Source organism: Euleptes europaea, chromosome 18 (assembly GCF_029931775.1).
Source record: "Euleptes europaea isolate rEulEur1 chromosome 18, rEulEur1.hap1, whole genome shotgun sequence".
Taxonomy (NCBI): domain Eukaryota; kingdom Metazoa; phylum Chordata; class Lepidosauria; order Squamata; family Sphaerodactylidae; genus Euleptes; species Euleptes europaea.
This window is the reverse complement of record NC_079329.1, coordinates 32,067,280-32,085,712: the sequence shown is the minus strand read 5'-3', so window position 1 is coordinate 32,085,712 and position 18,433 is coordinate 32,067,280. Positions and strand designations below refer to the sequence as shown.

Here is an 18,433-nt window from a genome sequence, read left to right as displayed (position 1 = left end):
GTTTAAGGCTACCAACGCAACAAGAGAAGCTTTCATTGTTGCCACTCCTGCCTGCCCCTCCCTGGTCACATTGCTTCCTCTGCCCAGCTACTGTGGGGCAATGAGGTCCCTCGTGATTTAGCAGATGGGAGAGCAAGATGGGTGGTAATGAGAACCTGAGCAAGAGGGAGATGAGCTGGAGGAACTGTATCTGCTCCTGCTGTATCACAATGAATCATGTCTCAGATGAGGCAACTGGGTTTCAAGGTGGCCACCCTAAATTTCATCACACGAATGCATGCATTTCCCTTATCCCATTCTAAATGGTTCTTTCCTAGTGATACATCAAGGGTCCAGGTCCACATCTTTGCAGTGATGCACACTGTTTCACTTGGCCACCAAGGTAGCTCAGATTGACATGGTATATTATGCAGAGAATTGATGACGGGAAAATTCAAAAGTATGCCTATTCATCACTCAAAGTATCCATATTGATCAATTTAGTTTTCCAACATCTTTCTGAAATGCATTCATCAACGTAGAATGTGCATCTCCAAATCAGAAATAGTGATATGCAATTAGGCTTTTGATATTTCCATCCACCAGCCTAACATAGGTAAGGAGCTGAATACATACAGTGGCTCTGCAGATGCACTTTAACTATGTAAGTGTTTTATTGGTAATAGCCATGCTTCTATGGATTTGCTAGCTCTGCCCCGTCCGTCTTTTAAGTGAATGATATAAAACATTCTTGTTTTGCCATGGGTTGTAGGTGCTGTGATCACACTGCATATGTTGCCACCTTTCTTATGCCCACCATGAACTGACTATACCATCCTAAGCAGAGTTACTCCCTTCTAAGTCCATGAAGTCAAAGGGCATGTAGCTCTGTCCAGGATTGCAGTGTGAATACCCAGTTCCATGTGTTCATGGCTTAGCTAGGGTAGTGACGGAATACTACAATCCTTTCATTCTGACTTCAGGCCAGGCTGTGGGACAGGGGCAGCCCTGGTAGCTTTGGTGGATGACCTCCATCTGAATGTAGACAAAAGTCATGTTTCTTTGTTTCTCTAAAGCAGACTTATTCTGAATCACTGCTTGTCCACTATAAAGAAGGAGGAGGAGGAGTTGGTTTGTATACCTCGCTTTATTCTACCTTTAAAGAGTCTCAAAGCGTCTTACAATCACCTTCCCTTCTCCCCCCCTCCCCCACAACAGGCACCTTGTGAGGTAGGTGAGGGTGAGAAAGTTCGGAGAAAAGTCTGACTAGTCTACAGTAGGGACAGTGCCAGCATGGAAATTCTGGGACCAGTTTGGTCCATTCTTTTCTAAAAGTTTAAGGGAAGAGAGATGCCAACAAACAGTATTTATCCAAATTAGTTTAGCCCAGAATAAGGTCCCCTACCTGGACTCAGCTGATCAGACCACCTGGGTCCATGTTTCTGTAACATTGAGAATAGATTGTTTTAGTGCATTTTACATAGGTCAACACTCAAAGGCACCTGGGATGCCGAAGAGTGGCATACTTGGATGGCAGGAAAATACTTGATCCAGATTGCTTGTTGTAATCTGCTGTAATTTGATGACACTCTACTGTATGAATCCCATTGGTTCTGAAGCAGATCAATTGCTGTGATAAGTGGCTATGTTTCTAGATCTTGTATTTCACGAAAAATATGTTATCTTGCTTAACCAGCCACTTCAAGCAATGACACAACTTTGAATTGTGTCAGAATTCCTTTTTATTGTTAATGCTTCAATATAACTAATGAAAAAGTAAGGAACACATTAATATATATGTCAGGAGCAGGCCATGAGGATGGTATGCGGTAGTGCGATTGTGCTGCTTCCAGGTGCTGTTGTGTTATTCTGTCCAAGGCCAGTCTAAGCCCCGTGTTTAGTCTTCATAGATTCCCATACTGTGGGAATCGCCAAGTTCTCCTTCCTGCCTGTTGGAGGGCGGGGCTGCCTGGGTAACCAGTTATCTCCTTTTGCTCTTCCATATATGCTATGTACCTTGCCTTTGACCCTTACTAGTGTCCTTTTGAATATGGCTTCTGAAACCTGTCGATTCTACCCAATAAAACTGCTTTTGTGGATTGGTTGTCTGCTGAAGTCTGTTTAAGGGGGCCGCAGGACTAGAGTTACAATATATGAAATATATGAAAATGAAATTACATGAAAAAAACTAACAGATTCTAACAAATTATAACAGATCTGAATACAGCAATAAAAATACAGTGATACATACCCCTTAATTTGTGTCATGCCTGGAAAATTCTTTAGACAAACAGCATGCGGGCATGCCTGGCAAAGAATTTCCAACCTCTTACATTTTTGAATCTATCCCTATATAATTGACCCTTCCAGAGGTCAATTGTTTTGAGAACCAATGAAAAATTGTTACGAGAATCAGTAGATATTGTTTTGAAAATATTGGAATATTCTCAACCACATGCTGCCAGTGAACTACCCGCAGGTGGTGTACAATGGTGGCACTGCTAGCTGACACAATGGTCTTATTCCTATCTGCACCCACAACCACTGGGGAATGGACATACAGCAAGGTGGCCAAGTTTGCAGATGACACCCAGTTATTTAGGGTGGTTAAAACAAAATCAGACTGTGAAGAGCTCCAAAAGGATCTCTTCAAACTGGAGGAATGGACATTAAAATGACAAATGAGATTCAATGTGAGCAAGTGCAAGGTAATGCATATTGGAGCAAAAAATCCCAACTTCACATATACACTGATGGGATCTGTGCTGGCAGCAACAAACCAAGAAAGGGATCTTGGGGTGGTAGTAGATAGTTTGATGAAGAAGTTAACCCATTATTAGACGTGCTTATAGTGCATTCATATTTGACTTAAAAGCAAGGGAAAATGTTTAAAAAACCACAAAGGCAGATAAACTTGTTTTTCACTACTTGTTTGGCTATAGTCCCAGACTTCAACTGAGTATACAATGTCTGGGAACAGACATTGTATAATGTCTTGCTTTTGTTTTTCCAATAACTGACCTCGCTTTTGTTTTTCCAAAAACTTTCCAGGCTTCCTTTCTCATAAACATTTCACTTTCTCAGGCATCACTCTCCCATGCAGGCCCAAATTTGAAGTCTTAAATCTTCACTTGGAGTTTAAATCAATGCTGTAGTTTGTCAATCTCTATACTTTTAACCATAAATGTATGGAAAACCACAACAGTTCTATAGAAATGTACTTGTTGATGTAAAATTGTCTATATATTTTAGTTCCGACACAGAATGGTGTGAGTATCTTGGAGTCGCTAGAGAAAATGTACTTCCCTTGATTATTGTGAATAAAGGATAATAAAAAGCTTGCTTCTACTCTTTAGTCTGATTGGTAAATTGGACCCCTTCAGCTGAACCCTACATTGAGTTTCCCCATCAGTTTACACTATAACAATTCTATGACTTCATTTTTCTTAGTGGTAGCCCCATGATCCCCAGCACAGACTCTTTGGGTAGTCAGAGTAGAGCTCTCCTCCCTCTATCGTCAGTCAAAAAAGCTGGTTCGATCCAGCCCATTGTCTTCCGATGGCTGCACATTAGTCTTTAAGGTTGTTGTTGCTTACAGTGCTTTCTCCATATTATCTGGTTCCTACTATTCAGGTCTGGCCTCAGAAAAATAATATAGCATTTGGGGGGAAAGATACAGCCTAGCAACCCAGCACTGGAGGCCAAAATAGAGAAGATCTCCACAGCCACCATGTATTTTCCCTTGGTGCTCAAATAGGTTGGAACGAAGGACAACCAAACACTGCAAAAGACCAGCATGCTGAAAGTAATGAATTTGGCTTCATTAAAAGTGTCAGGTAACTTCCTGGCTAGGAAAGCCAGAGTGAAGCTGACAATTGCCAGGAAGCCCAGGAAGCCCAAGACACAATAAAACATGGTGACCGACCCTTCGTTACATTGCAGGACAATTGCTTCAGTCATTGAGTGCATGTCAACATCTGGGAATGGAGGACATGTTGCCAGCCAGACAGTGCATATAATGGCTTGTATAAGAGAGCTGAAAAGAACAATGAAGATGGCCAGTTGATTTCCCATCCATATTCTCATTCTGGACCCTGGCTTGGTGGTCATGAAAACCAGAACCACAATGATAGTTTTGGCCAACAAGCAAGAAACAGCTACTGAGAAGATGATGCCAAAAGTCATTTGTCGAAGGAGACAGGTCACCTTCCCAGGGTGGCCAATGAATAGCAAAGCACAGAGGAAGGAGAGCAGGAGGGAGATGAGGAGAGTGTAGGTCAGACACCGGTTGTTGGCTTTGACTATGGGAGTGTCCTGGTGCTTAATGAAGACCCTGAGCACCCAAACAGTGATGAACGAGAAGGCAAAGACAAAGATAGCCAAACTGACCCCCAAAGGTTCTTCATAAGACAAGTAGTTGATATCTTTTGGAAGGCAGTGGTTCTGCTCGTTGCTTGGATAATGATCTTCTGCACATGGAAAACAGTCATCCATGTCTGAAAAAGAAAATATTATTTTCATATGTGGAAACTCTGCATGGTGTACATCCAGTAGTAAACATTAATTTTTCAGGCCCCTCAGTGAAATTTGCTAGGACAACCTCTGAAAGGCATGCTTGTAACTTTCTCTTGCAATTATATTTGCCAAGAGCAAACAAAGCCTTAATGGCCAAGTGTGGTGTAGTGGTTAAGAGCAGTGGTTTGGAGCAGTAGACTCTGATCTGGAGAACCGGGTTTTATTCCCCACTCCTCTACATGAGTGGTGGAGGCTAATCTGGTGAACTGGATTTGATTCCCTACTCCTACACATGAAGCCACCTGGTTATTTGGGCTGATCACACTCGTTCAGCCCCACCTACCTCACAGGGTGTCTGTTGTGGGGAGCAGAAGGGAAGGTAATGTAAGCCAGCTGGATTCTTCTTTAAGTGGTGGAGAAAGTTGGCATATAAAAAACAACTCTTCTTCTTCTTCAAGGAAGATTATAATAGAAGGTAATACTTCCTCTTTGGATTTCATAAGTTGATAGTTATTAGGGGTGTGCAGCAAAAAGCATATCGGTTTTTTTTCAGTTGTGGATATATTGAAGCTAAAAATATCAGTTTTCTTGGTTTTTCAGTACTAGTATGGTATTTGGATCTGGGATTTTTCAGGCTTCTGATATTTTTCAGGTTTCTGATATTTTTATTCTCCATGCAGAATTTCTGGGGGTGGGTGGGCTGGGAGGTATTTTTAAAAGTACTGGCACCAAAATTGTGAGGCTCCTACTGGAGCCTGTCTTTTAAATAAACATCCAAATTTCAAGTAAATTGGACCAAGGGGTCCAATTTTATGGGCCCCTGAACAAAGTGCCTCCAGCAGTCGTCCATTGTTTCTTATGGAGGGGAAAATACTGCAAAATTGTAAAACCTGAGAATCTTCCTTCATAGGAACAGCCAATGTAACACCCAGGTTAATACCCCAGAATTAGAAACTATGTATCATCCAAGAATCTTGAACATCTACAACATGACCATAAACTATGTACAATGTAAGAATTGCAATGTAAAACATGTGAATCCACACCAAAAAAACCTACAAACCAACTCCAGCAAAGAACACACTTTTAAAAACAATAATAACACTTGAAAGTGACAAAATTCTACCTACTGTAGCCTGGAAAGCCAATACCAAACCCTGGGAGACACAGAAACACAAGGGGGGAGGGGAATGAGGGGAAAACATCCAAGGAGCCTGTAAACAACAGCTCCCGAAAATCCCAGTTAACCCCGATATTTCCATGATTTTTGGGGAGCCATTTTTTTTATATCCCAAAAATACTGAATATATCTGGGGTGGGGGTGAGCTATATGGTTATATGTGAACGCACATCCCAAGTAGTTATGACTGCCCCCATCTTGTTTGGATATGTTATTATACCTCCTGCTCACTCTCTGTAGCAGGGAGACCAGGACTCTTGCCTTGTTCCTAGGAAAACCATAAAGGTTTTGAAAATACTAGGGTGTTTGCCTCAAGGACTACTACCTCGGCTTCAACAGGATAAGTTCCAGTCAACATGGCTAAAGATGGTCCTTAATAAAATGGCCTGCCTGGGCCTTTCTCCACCTACCCTTTTAGCCATGGACGTAGACCAAGCATCAAGTTTCTTGAAGCAAAGGGTGGAAATCCGGGGAATTGTCTAAACAAGCTCCAGACAGCTTCCCTACTCTAGTAGGGGTTTTCTCCTTCCTTTTTCCACTTCTCTCTTTAGCTCTCCTTTCTTCACTATTTCTGCCTATGTCCCTCAAAGTGTCCCTCAAAGAAGCATCAGTTTTAAATATATTTGTATTAAAAATTGGAAAGTCTGACATAAACATCAGTGCAACTTGTTAATTTTCTCTGGTGTATGGCAAAAACTAAAAGAGGTATTTTTACCTAACCTGGATGTCCCAGGCTAGCCAAATCTCACCAGATCTCACAAGCTAAGTAGGGGTGGGAGACCACTAAGGAAGTCCAGGGCTGCTACATAGAGGCAGGCAATGGCAAACCATCGTTGTTCATCTCTTGCCTTGAAAACCCAATTAGGTTAACATAAGTTGGCACTTTGCACCGCCATTTGTTGCCAAAACACTGGCAAATTTTTCAAGTATTCCAAATCAGCTGCCACCACCCAAATGACTCTTCAGATTATATCAAACTTAGTGCCTATACCCACTGTTGTCCAGCAATGATGTGATGCATCCCAGAAAGTATTTTTGAAAAATTCTTTACACCACATTTCTTACCCTTCTTATTTGAAATCTTCCCTTCTGGACATGGAAGGCAATCATAGCAGCAAAACGGTTTTCCTTCCTTCTTTTTCCTGTTATAACCAGAATGGCACTTCTCATTGCACTGAGAAAGGGGTGGTGTCTGTCCACAAAGGAAAGAAGATAATGTTCTCAGAAATTATGTTTTAGGTTTTAGTATGGCAGAAGACAAGCCTTGTGCAGCAGCTCAAAAAATACAACATTTTGACTTCTGGGAATACTTGGGATTCAATGATGTGATGGAACTTTCACCACTGCTGAAATCCAGATTTCAGACAATGAGGCTCTCAGGCAAGTATGTCAGGTCCTAGACCAAAACCTTATCTGTTGCAAGATAGTCAAGTTCGGGATGTTGAATTAAAAAAAATTTGGTATAGTTCGGATTCGGCCGAATTCGGCCCGTTTAGATTCGGGATATGACGAAGTCCGAACTCCCCCACTTCGGATCCGTTCAATTCGGCGGGATTTCAAAGTTCGGGAAAAAAATTCGGCCGAATAAAGCCATTAAAAACACAACCGCGCCTTTCCGCGGCTCTGGGGGGGCATTTTTGGGGTTAGAGGTCCCAAACTTTCAGCGGAGCTTCAAAGGACTCTTCTTGCCAGACCCCCCAAGTTTTGTAAAGATTGGGTCGGGGGGGGGCTGAGATATGGGCTCCGAAAGGGGTCCCCCCCACCCTTAATGTGCATCTCTGAGCAGAGCTTGCCGCCCACGCACAAAGCTCCCAGCCCCGACAAACAGCTGAGAAGTTTGCAAAGCAACCCAGCTGCAAAGCAACACAAACAAGTAAAGCAACACCTTTGCAACTGTGCAAAGCATGGAAAGGGACAGAGGCAGCTAGCTATGCATAAGGAGCAGGAGGGGGTGGAATTTCCCCTTTTGCATCGGACTCGGGACCAGGCAAATGCATTCTTTAAGTCACCATTTGAAAATCAGTTTTGAGCAAGGATCAAAATAGACCTAACCAATCTTATGAATGAGGGAAAACCTGAGGATACACAACTGAAGCCCCCCCTCAAACCAGGGAGAGAGAGACTCGAGGGGGCACACACACACCCAGGCAGAATGGGCAAAAGCCCCCTTTGGCTTCCCCCCCCCACCCACAGAAACTGCTCCCTCCCCACACACACACAGACTCTGCTTTCCCCACACACACACACACACACACACAGAGGAGAAAAAGTATAGATTAAAGCCCCCAAAGGGGTCTTACTGTGGCTGTCTTCTGTTCCATTAGGAGGGGCTGGGAGGAGGACTGGGTAATCCAAGACGATTCCATTTAAGCACGGGACGTTTTGCTCTGGAGATGCATACAGGGTGATCCATTCATCCCAATAGGGAAAAGGGGAAAGGGGAAAGCCCATATCTTGGGGGGCCCTGACCCAATGTTTACAAAACTTGGGGGGGTCTCTTAAGAAGCCTTGTCTGAAGCTCCACTGAAAGTTTGGGGTCTGTATCCCCCAAAATGCGCCCCCTGCAGCCACAGAAAGAGAAAAGGGGGGAGCCGATATTTCTGCCCCCACTGAACCCATCTTTACAAAACTTGGGGGGTCTCTTAAGAAGGCTTGTCTGAAGATATCTTGAAAGTTTTGGGGCTGCACCCCCAAAAAAGCGCCCCCTGCAGCCACGGAAATGGAAAAGGGGGGAGGGAAAAGGGGTGGAGCCCATATCTTGGGACCCCCTGACCCAATATTCACAAAACTTGGGGGGTCTCTTAAGAAGGCTTGTCTAAAGCTCCGCTGAAAGTTTGGGGTCTGTACCCCAAAAAATGTGCCCCCTGCAGCCTCAGAAAGGAGCGAATGTGCACAAGCACCCACACACACACACACGAGGATTTCTCTCACTCTCTCTCTCTCCCCGGCCGGGCCGCACATCAGCTGATTCCTCCAGTATTCAATCCTGACTGATTGGCCAGAAGAAGACCCAGCTTGGCCACCAATTGGCCGGGGGAGGAGAATGCTGCTTACTGACGGTTATGCTGCTTACTGACGGCCCGAATTTACCGGATTTATTCATGAACTCCCGAACTCGCTGAATTCGGGGGGCCCTTTTCCTGCCATTTTTGAGTTCGGTTCGTCCCGAACTAAAAACCGCTGAATCAGGGGAAATTCGGCTGTTTTTCAGTTCAGGCCAAACCGAATCAACAGCCCTAAGTCAAGTACAGTTTGCACAAAATTCTTTGTTGTTTGATGCAGCTGTCAAATTATGTTCTTATGTTTCTTACACTGCAATCCTGAAGGGGGGGGATGAAGCTCCTTAGAATCCAGCATGACCCCATGCTAGCATAAGTGCCCATTTAATCCATGATAAGGGCACTTATACTGTCACAAGTTGCATCCACACCAACACGGGGATACCATGCCGCAGTTCAGGGCTCAGGCACCATTCCAGCAGCACAAGCCCCCACGCTGGCATCCTGGGAGGCATTCCCAGGGCATTCCTGGGGGTAGAGCTGCCTTTAGGCATCTTCCTTACCCCCTTTGTCCAGGGAATGCAGCAGCATATCTACAAAATATTTTTGGTGCCGTAGCCTCGTAGTTTTCAGTGGGGGTATTTTCCTTATTTTATATTGTAAATTCATTTAATTTTATTTTCAGCTGGCTAAATGCCCCCCTTCAGCAATGGGTTGCCCTTCTTCATGCTATGTTTCAAAAAGTAAGTGTTGTTGTTGTTTGCTCTATGGTCTTCTCAGTTGTTAAGCATATTTGTTGGATATTGTGAGAGTTCTCAGAAAAATCGGAATGACTGACATATCCTATACATGTTTACTCAGAAAAATGCCATAGAATCCTCCTAGACATCAGTGCATATAATTATATAGCTTTAGAATCTAACTCTCAAAGGTATAATACATGCCAGATAAAGATCTGGAGAATTAAGTCATGGCCATTTAGTTCATATAACACAGAGGTATTACAGCATCTGTACTCAGACCCATTGGTTGTACACTAGAGAAATGCGTACACAGACTACATTAAAGTGCATGGATTCTACCTGGTTGAACTTGCTGGGCCACACAATGGCATCCTCACGAATGATGAACAGGTTCTCTGAGTGAATGTCTGGGTCTATCCTTCCAACTCTGACTCTAAGAAAAGACTGATTTGGGAACGTGACCCAGTTCAGAACATCAAATCCACCCACTAATTCCCCATTTTGGTCAAAGGAAACATGTTCCATGGCAGTGTTGTTAAAGGAGACAGCTCTTAGGAATTGTTGAAGCTACATTCAAAACAAAACAAACAAAACAGAATTTGTAAGATAATTCAACGGAGGGCAAATATGCATTGCTTTTATTTGGGTCCTTTTTCTTCTTTCAAGAGTCCATGACAGAGTTCATGATTTGTGGCAGGGCCCACTGCCATGGAGCCCTTCAACCACATGCTGCCAGGGAACCATCCACAGGTGGTATACAGTGGTGGCACTGCTAGCTGACACAGTGGTCTTATTCCTATCTGCACCCACCACCCAGCACCACTAGGGAAAGGACATACAGCGAGGTGGCCAAGTTTGCAGATGACACCAATTATTTAGGGTGGTTAAAACAAAATCAGACTGTGAAGAGCTCCAAAGGATCTCTTCAAACTGGAGGAATGGGCATTAAAATGGCAAATGAGATTCAATGTGAGCAAGTGCAAAGTAATGCATATTGGGGCAAAAAATCTCAGCTTTTTAACACAATTTGTATGGGATAAAATCTCACAGGAACAGAAAGAATTATTAGATGCAGAAATAACATTAGAGGAGTTAAAATCAGTAATAAAGAAAAGTAAATTAAACAAAGCACCAGGAGAAGATGGCTTCACAAATCTTTATTACAAAACTTTTATGGATCAACTATCACCAAATTTATTGAGAGTTATGAATAATTGTATACAGGGAGGATCCATTCCAAATACCTGGAAGAAAGCAAATATAGTTTTAATACCTAAACCAAACGCTGATTTAATGGAAGTTAAAAACTATAGACCAATATCATTATTAAACAATGATTATAAAATGTTTGTGATGATTTTAGCGAATAGATTGAAGAAAATTCTTAATAGTATTATACATGAAGACCAAGCAGGATTCCTTCCGGGGAGGTTAATCAATCAAAATGTTAGAGTTGTGTTAGACTTACTAGAATATGCAGAATTTGATAATACACCTTTTGCAATGATATTTTTAGATGCAGAAAAAGCGTTTGACAATGTAAATTGGAATTTTATGAGGAAAGTGTTAGAATATATGGGTTTTGGTGATAAATTTCAAAAGGTTATTGGAAATATTTATACTTGTCAAACTGCTAAGCTAATAATTAATGGAGAATTATCATCACAATTTGAAATACAAAAGGGCACCAGACAAGGGTGCCCTCTTTCACCACTGTTGTTTATTATTATTTTAGAGGTATTGATGAGAAAAATTAGAATGAATGCAGAGATTGTAGGTTATAAAATAGGGAGAAATCATTATAAAGTTAAGGCATATGCAGATGATTTAGTGTGTTTTTTAACTGATCCTATTACTCAGATAGCTGAATGGAGCAAAATGATTGAGGTTTACGGAAAACTTGCAGGCTTTAAAATAAACAAAAATAAAACTAAAATATTGGTCAAAAATATTACACTCTTGCAGCAGCAGGAATTAGCGAGAGTAACAGGTTTTGGTATAGAACATAAAGTAAAATATCTGGGAATATGGTTAACTCCTAACAACTTTAACCTATTTAAAAATAATTATGAAAAAACATGGCAACAAATAAATACCGATTTGACAAATTGGGAAAAAATACCCTTATCATTGTGGGGTAGAGTATCGGTGATTAAAATGATGGTATTACCCAGGATGCTTTTTTTATTTCAAAATTTACCGATTATTAAGGGGTTCAAAGTTTTTAAAATTTGGAAGAAGGATATTCAAAAATTTTTGTGGGGAAAAGGAAAACATAGAATAGCGTATAAAAATTTGATTCAATTAAGAGAAACAGGAGGATTAGGTTTACCTGACTTGCAACAATATTATGAGGCTTCCTGCTTTCTCTGGTTAAAAACCTGGATTAAATTAGAAAATTATCGATTATTAGAGTTAGAAGGGTATAATCTTCGATATGGCTGGCATGCATATCTGTGGTATGAAAAGGAAAAGGTAAACAGAGATTTTAAAATTCATATTATTAGAGCTGGGTTATTTCAAATTTGGACAAAATATAAGAAGACTTTAGAAAATACGACCCCGGGGTGGATTAATCCAATAGAAGCTTATATGAAGAGGGGAAAACAATTAAACTTAGATATAGAGATATATAGGGGTATTATTGAATGGAAGGAGAGTAAATGGGCTTTAAAAAGCAGGGAAGAGTTAAATATAAAAGACTGGTTTTTATATTATAAACTACAAGATATTTTTAATAAAGATAGTAAACTTGGATTCAGTAAAAATAAATCCGAGTTAGAAAAGATATTAGATAAAGGAAATAAAGGATTGATTGGTAGGATGTATAAATTATTGATGACTATTAATTTAGAACAAGAAAGAATTAAACCAGTCATGATCAAATGGATGCAGGATTTAGGATTCAATATAGACCTGGATAAATGGGAAAATTTATGGAAGAGGGAGTTTAAATTTACAATAACTAATGAAATTAGAGAAAATCTCTATAAAATGTTTTATAGATGGCATATAACCCCATTTATGATATCCAAAATGAACAGTCAAGATAAAGGAATCTGTTGGAAATGTGGAAAAGAAAGAGGAACTTATATGCATGTCTGGTGGACTTGTAAAAAAATCAAAAATTTTTGGAAAAAAATAATAAAAGAAACAAATAATTTGATTAATAGTAAAGTGAAAAGAAAACCATTATTTTGTTTATTGGGAATACCCACAAACGATATTCATGATCGGGATAGGATTATTTGTCAATATAGTTTTGCTGCTGCAAGGATTGTGATAGCGAGAGTATGGAAACAAACAAGTAAACCCTCAATTACAGAATGGAGAGAGAAAGTGTGGTTATATATGAGGATGGCCAGATTAACAGAAATTCTGCATGGAAATGATTTGGAAGAATTTAAGTTAACATGGTTTAAGGCTACCTCATATTGGGATAAGTTGGCAAAAATGGATTTTACTTTGTTATTTAGTGAGCTATAGAAAATTATTCTTTAAGCAATATTAGAATTTAGATAAATAAATAAAGCTACCGGACACTTCTATGGAAGTCATGGTGATGGGTCACTTTTGGTGGGTGGGGGGAAAGGGTATTTTTCTTTTGATGAATGTATTAAAAAATGAAATGTATTCAATATGTTATGTGAATACCCTTTTATATCTATATATGTATTTTTTTTCTTTCTTTTTTTCTTGTTTCTTTTTTCTTTTCTTTTTTTTTATATTGTAAAATTCAATAAAAAATTATAAAAAAAAAAAAAAAAAATCTCAGCTTCACATATACACTCACCCCTATAGAGCAATCCAGCACCTTCAAATATCTAGGGATAACGTTCAACGAAACTATAACCTGGAGGGCTCATTTGGCAATTACCAGAGCCACAGTCTTAAGATCCATAGGGGCTATTCTGAAATTTTATTATACAAAAGGAGGATTCTTAATTGACCCAGCTCTGAAACTATATCAAAGTAAGTCAGTTCCCCAACTTTTGTATGGTGTAGAGGTTTGGGGTTGGAAGGATAGTCTGGTCACAAAGCTGGAAACTATTCCAGCTTCTTGAGGAGAATTCTAGCCTTACCCAGAGGCACCCCTGCAGCCCTGATGCCAGCAGAACTAGGTCTGCCCTGCCCTCAATCAGGGCCCATGTTCATTTAGCCCCATTAAGATTTTGGAGAAAGCAAAGCAGTAACACCACCAACTTACACGGCAGGCAGTGTTTTAAATTGATGGTGCAAAATGATGCGGACAAGTTAGCCTGCTATAACAACATCCTGCATTGCTACTCCATATCAAATGACACCCAGGCTGTCCCCATAGCACGTACCAACATTCGGGATTGGGTGTTTAAATGTGATGCTGCATCAGACAGGCAATCAATCTCCCAGTCGAAATTCTCACCATGGTTTAAACAGTTTAAAAGGTATCATGTCAGAACTTCATACCTGGTCAGTATCCCCTTCGATAACCTCAGAATAGCTTTTACCTCTCTCCGGTTTCAAACCATGCCAACAGCTTGGATAGCTGGACGTTACTCCCGAACACCATGGGCCTCTTGCCTATGTATTTGTGGAGCCGCTCCAGAGGACCTAATTCATTACACCTTATTCTGTCCTCTTTACACAGAGCCCAGATCTAAACTTCTCAGAGCATTCCTAAAGGGCCTAAAAAATTTTCCAGATCCAGAGAAGCTGCTCTTTCTCCTATCACACGCCAATCCTGCTGTTTCCTACAAAGTTTCACTCTTAGCTTTAGCAGCCAAGAAAATCCAAGCTAAAGCTGTTTTTAATCAGGGAATTTAACAAATTTAATTACTAGCTTCTTGGGGGTCAGACTGTTCTAATGTTATTTCAGTGTTATTTTATGTTACTTTAATGTTATTTTAATGATTTGTATGATAGATTGTGATGGCCTTCGGCCACAAACAATAAACGTTATCACTATCACTATCATATACACTGATGGAATCTGTGCTGGCAGTGACAGGCCAAGAAAGGGATCTTGGGGTGGTGATAGATAGCTCAATGAATAGGTTAACCCAGTGTGTAGCTGCTGTGAAAAAGGCAATTTCCATGCTGGCCATAACTGGATGAGGAATAGAGAATAAAACTGCTGCTATCATACTGCCCTTGTACAAATCTATGGTGAGACTATACTTGGAATACTGTGTACCGTTCCGGTCACCACTCCTAAAAAAGGATATTGACAAGTTTGAGAAGGTGCAGAAAAGAGCAACCAAAATGATCAGAGGACTAGAGCCACTACCCTTTGAGGAGCAGTTAATATGCTTAAGGCTGTTTAGCTTGGAAAGGAGGAGGTTAAGGGGAGACATGATAGAGGTCTATAAAATTATGCATGGTATTGAGAGAGTGGACAGGGAGAAGGTTTTCTCCCTCTCTCATAATACTAGAACGTGGGGTCATCTGCTGAAGCTGGAGGGTGAAAAATTCAAAACTGATAAAAGGAAGTATTTCTTCACACAACACATAGTTACGTTGTGGAACTCCCTGCCCCAGGATGTGGTGATGGCTGCCCACTTGGAAGGCTTTAAGAGGGGAGTGGACATGTTCATGGAGGAGAGGGCTATTCATGGCTACTAGTCAAAATGAATACTAGTCATGATGCATACCTATTCTCTGTAGGATCAGAGGAGCATGCCTATTATATTAGGTGCTGTGGAACACAGACAGGATAATGCTGCTGCAGTTGTCTTGTGTGTTTCCTAGAGGCACCTGGTTGGCCACTGTGGGAACAGACTGCTGGGCTTGATAGACCTTGGTCTGATCCAGCATGGCCTTTCTTATGTTCTTATGTTCACCCAGCACCATTGGGAAAAGGACATACGATCAGTAGAATGCCTCACAAACAAGCAGGGGAATGAAGGACACACAGGCAGGTTAGGATGTGGGTGGATTGGAAGAAAGTCATGATTGAGAGTCCTGGTGGTGGTCAGAGAGGGGGTCCTGGGCACTTGGCCCAGGGCCCTTAAAGACCTGGGGCCATCCCTGAATTTCAGTTATAAACCACACTGGCTTGTGCAAATGTTGAAAGCACTTCAAAGACCAAAAAGATTTCCAGGAAATCCTGAAAAACTTGTTGCTTTAAGGGGCAACTGGATTACAGTCTCGCTTTTCTACTGTAGACCACCGTGGCTACCCACCTGAAATTACTCACTTTTGCTTCTATTATCCATTATCAAAGTGCAACTCATTTAAATGCATGTTTGTTCATAGGAATGAAAAGTAACCTGCATGAACTATATGTCGTTTCAGAGTTGATTTTGCCTGCTGGTAAATAACGAAAGCTGCTGTTCTGAAGGGAGTAAGTATTCTACTTGATCTACAGCAGGTTATTGAGTAACTGTTAAGGTAAGCTCTTCTTGGACTATGTTACCTGCCACAACTGCCAATTCAAAAGCTGTCTTCTTCCTCCATCAGCCATCGTTCTGTGTCTGAACTGGGATATGTGCATGACATGCAAAGCATGTGCCACAGAATAGACAGCATTGTAGATGCTGTAGCTATGGCCGGTCATCCGCATTTCAAAGACAGATGCTGGAAGCGTCTCCAACTTCTCCTCTCCAGTGCAGACCTGCCCCTCTTTGCTTACTGCTGTGGAATCGGGGAATGAACATTGAAATGCCTTTTGCCAGAAGGCCTTAATGAAACCATCTTCTATCTCCAAATTAGGATTTTCCATTTGAAGAAATCTGTAGAATCCAAACAACTCCTCTGAGTGAAGTGCAAACGATAAGGCCCCATGAATGATGATGTCTGTGTCCCAATTTCTTTGGAAGGGAAGTGATGTGAACTCCATCTGGGCTGTCATAATCCAAACTTTACCTTTTGATTGAATTGGTGCATCCTCACATTCTGCAAATTGGTGCATCGTCCTCAAGCTGATTATTGTCTGAATTTCACCATGAATGACCATTGCAGTAGCAGAGCTTGCAACAGCAGTCTTGTACATTTCTAGTCCCTTTTCTACAAGTTCAGTGATACCATCAGAAAAACATATTGCTTGTAATGACTGTATGACATCAAAGCAGACACCCCTTTGGGAGAAAGAAAGAACAACATTCTGTATGAATTCTTCTATGCTTTCAGCTTCCAGATAAAACAATCCAATCCACATCCAGCTAAAATGCAGCAGTAAGTGGAGAATCCCCTGATATTGATGGGCTGCATTTGGAAACATCCAGTGGGAGAAAGGGGACTGGCTTTTCTCAGTCACCACAGAAGTAGATCCATATATTAGCTAAAGAAAACAAGAAAAATTAGTGACTCTTTCCATATATCAATATACATTTTATTCTGATTGGACTGGGATCATGATATCAGGAGAACTTCAGTGAAAATGAGGATATTTACTACCAAACAAAAATCTAGCACCAAACAAAACATGATAAAGAGAAGAGAAATAAGGATGACCTATTGATCTCCATTGTTCTATGAATGCATTGTACCTGTGGAATCTTGTAAATGTTAAACACATCGGCCATGTGGAGATCTATGTCAGAAGTAGGGCCTCCTATGACAGCTACCAGATTTCTCTTTGCATCACACTTGTAGTTAGGGATGAACCGGTCCCTTGTAGACAGAAGATCCATTGATGCTTGATAGATCCTGATTGAACTGAAATAGCTATTATAGATGTGGAAACCCAGGGTGATGTTGGGCAAGATCTGTGGATTGTCATTCAACTCCTTTACAGCAAATGCCAAAGCTAGGATGTGCTGGTAATTGTGAGTCATTAATCTGCAATGAAATTAACATGCAGCATCAAAACACTCCTACTTCCAAACACGATGTTAACTACACTTCCTTTTAATTTATCTTTCATAAATATATTACACTATAACAGAGGTTTTGGTTCAACTCCACAGAAAAGTCAACAAACCTGGGCACACAAATATGTACTTTTGACTTCTCTGAATATAAGCCCTAAACTTTGGAAATTGTTAGATAGAACATGCAGTCATGTGTATATAATTCAGGTTAAAATATAAGCCTTACATTTATTTCTTATATTTCTTTTTAGCATGGATTTGAAACTTTTCTTTTCTATGTATTTGAAAGATGAATGAGAATATTATATGAAAAGGTTCTTCATTTCATTCAATCATGACGATGTCAACAGTGATAGAGTATTTCTCTGTGTTAAGAAAAAAGAAGTTGGCTATTTATGTAGCCCAAGGGTGCTTGCTTTTTGTCAGCGTACTGGCACTCTGAACTCAAGACGTAATTTGCTTCATGCAAGGGGCACATCTGAATCACAGAGCAGGGACAATTTACTATGCTATGGTTGGGGTGTCTATCTATCTATCTATCTACCTACCTACCTACCTACCTATCTATCTATCTATCACTGCTCATACAGCCTTTAGCAGAAAACAACATAAAATGCCTTACTTAGTGCTATTCTTCTGATATTTAATTATTGCCCCTATAATTTTTGCTACAGAGCAATAGAATAATTTATATCTGATAATAGCCACGTCACCTGTGCCCTTGTACCACCAGATGTCTTGTTGGACATTTTCATTTTTTTTAATAGAGGAGTAACTAAACTGGACCTCATCTCATTGAATATTGGACACTCCATGACAATATGTTCAAAGGCTGGGGTGTCAGGAGTTAATGAGTTCTTCCACATACTTAAATCAGGCTTGGGAGGCAAGTGGCGAGAGATATATTTGGGAATGGTATCTAGAAAGCTCGATGAGAAGGATAAAATGCAAAGTTCTTACATGATATCATCAGATAGTTCCTGAGAAGGGTGTCTTCCAAACGTTATGCGGTCAGAAAAGATATAAATCTGAGAAATAATGCCAGCAATTATGAGGTCTCCTGGCTGAAAGGACTTGTGAAAAAGAGGAACAGGGTCATCCATGGAACACCTGGCAGCAGGAACCATGCAGGCCAGTTGAGGTAGTAACACCAAAAGTATTACAACACACGACGCCATCATTCTTTAAAATCATTTTCTTCGGCAATTCAACTCTTACATGATTTTA

General features: G+C 40.7%; 1 protein-coding gene across 1 annotated transcript; it reads right to left on the bottom strand.

Annotated features, from left to right (window-relative positions):
* Nucleotides 1–3,555: 3,555 nt before the first annotated feature.
* On the bottom strand, nucleotides 3,556–18,315 carry LOC130490844 (vomeronasal type-2 receptor 26-like). The gene is made up of 6 exons (XM_056864650.1): nucleotides 18,167–18,315; nucleotides 16,883–17,060; nucleotides 15,811–16,674; nucleotides 9,756–9,983; nucleotides 6,740–6,866; nucleotides 3,556–4,475 (listed from the first exon to the last, which is right to left on the bottom strand). Exons 1-6 carry the CDS (start codon nucleotides 18,307–18,309, stop codon nucleotides 3,556–3,558), a joined length of 2,460 nt encoding a protein of 819 aa, XP_056720628.1. The 5' UTR covers nucleotides 18,310–18,315.
* Nucleotides 18,316–18,433: the final 118 nt, after the last annotated feature.

Coding starts and splice junctions, on each gene's coding strand:
- LOC130490844 (XM_056864650.1), bottom strand. CDS start 18,309: ATGGATGACCCTGTTCCTCTTTTTCACAAGTCCTTTCAGCCAGGAGAC. Junction 17,061..18,166: donor GAACTATCTGATGATATCAT/GTAAGAACTTTG, acceptor CATCTATAATAG/CTATTTCAGTTCAATCAGGA. Junction 6,867..9,755: donor GGCCCAGCAAGTTCAACCAG/GTAGAATCCATG, acceptor CTTTGTGGACAG/ACACCACCCCTTTCTCAGTG.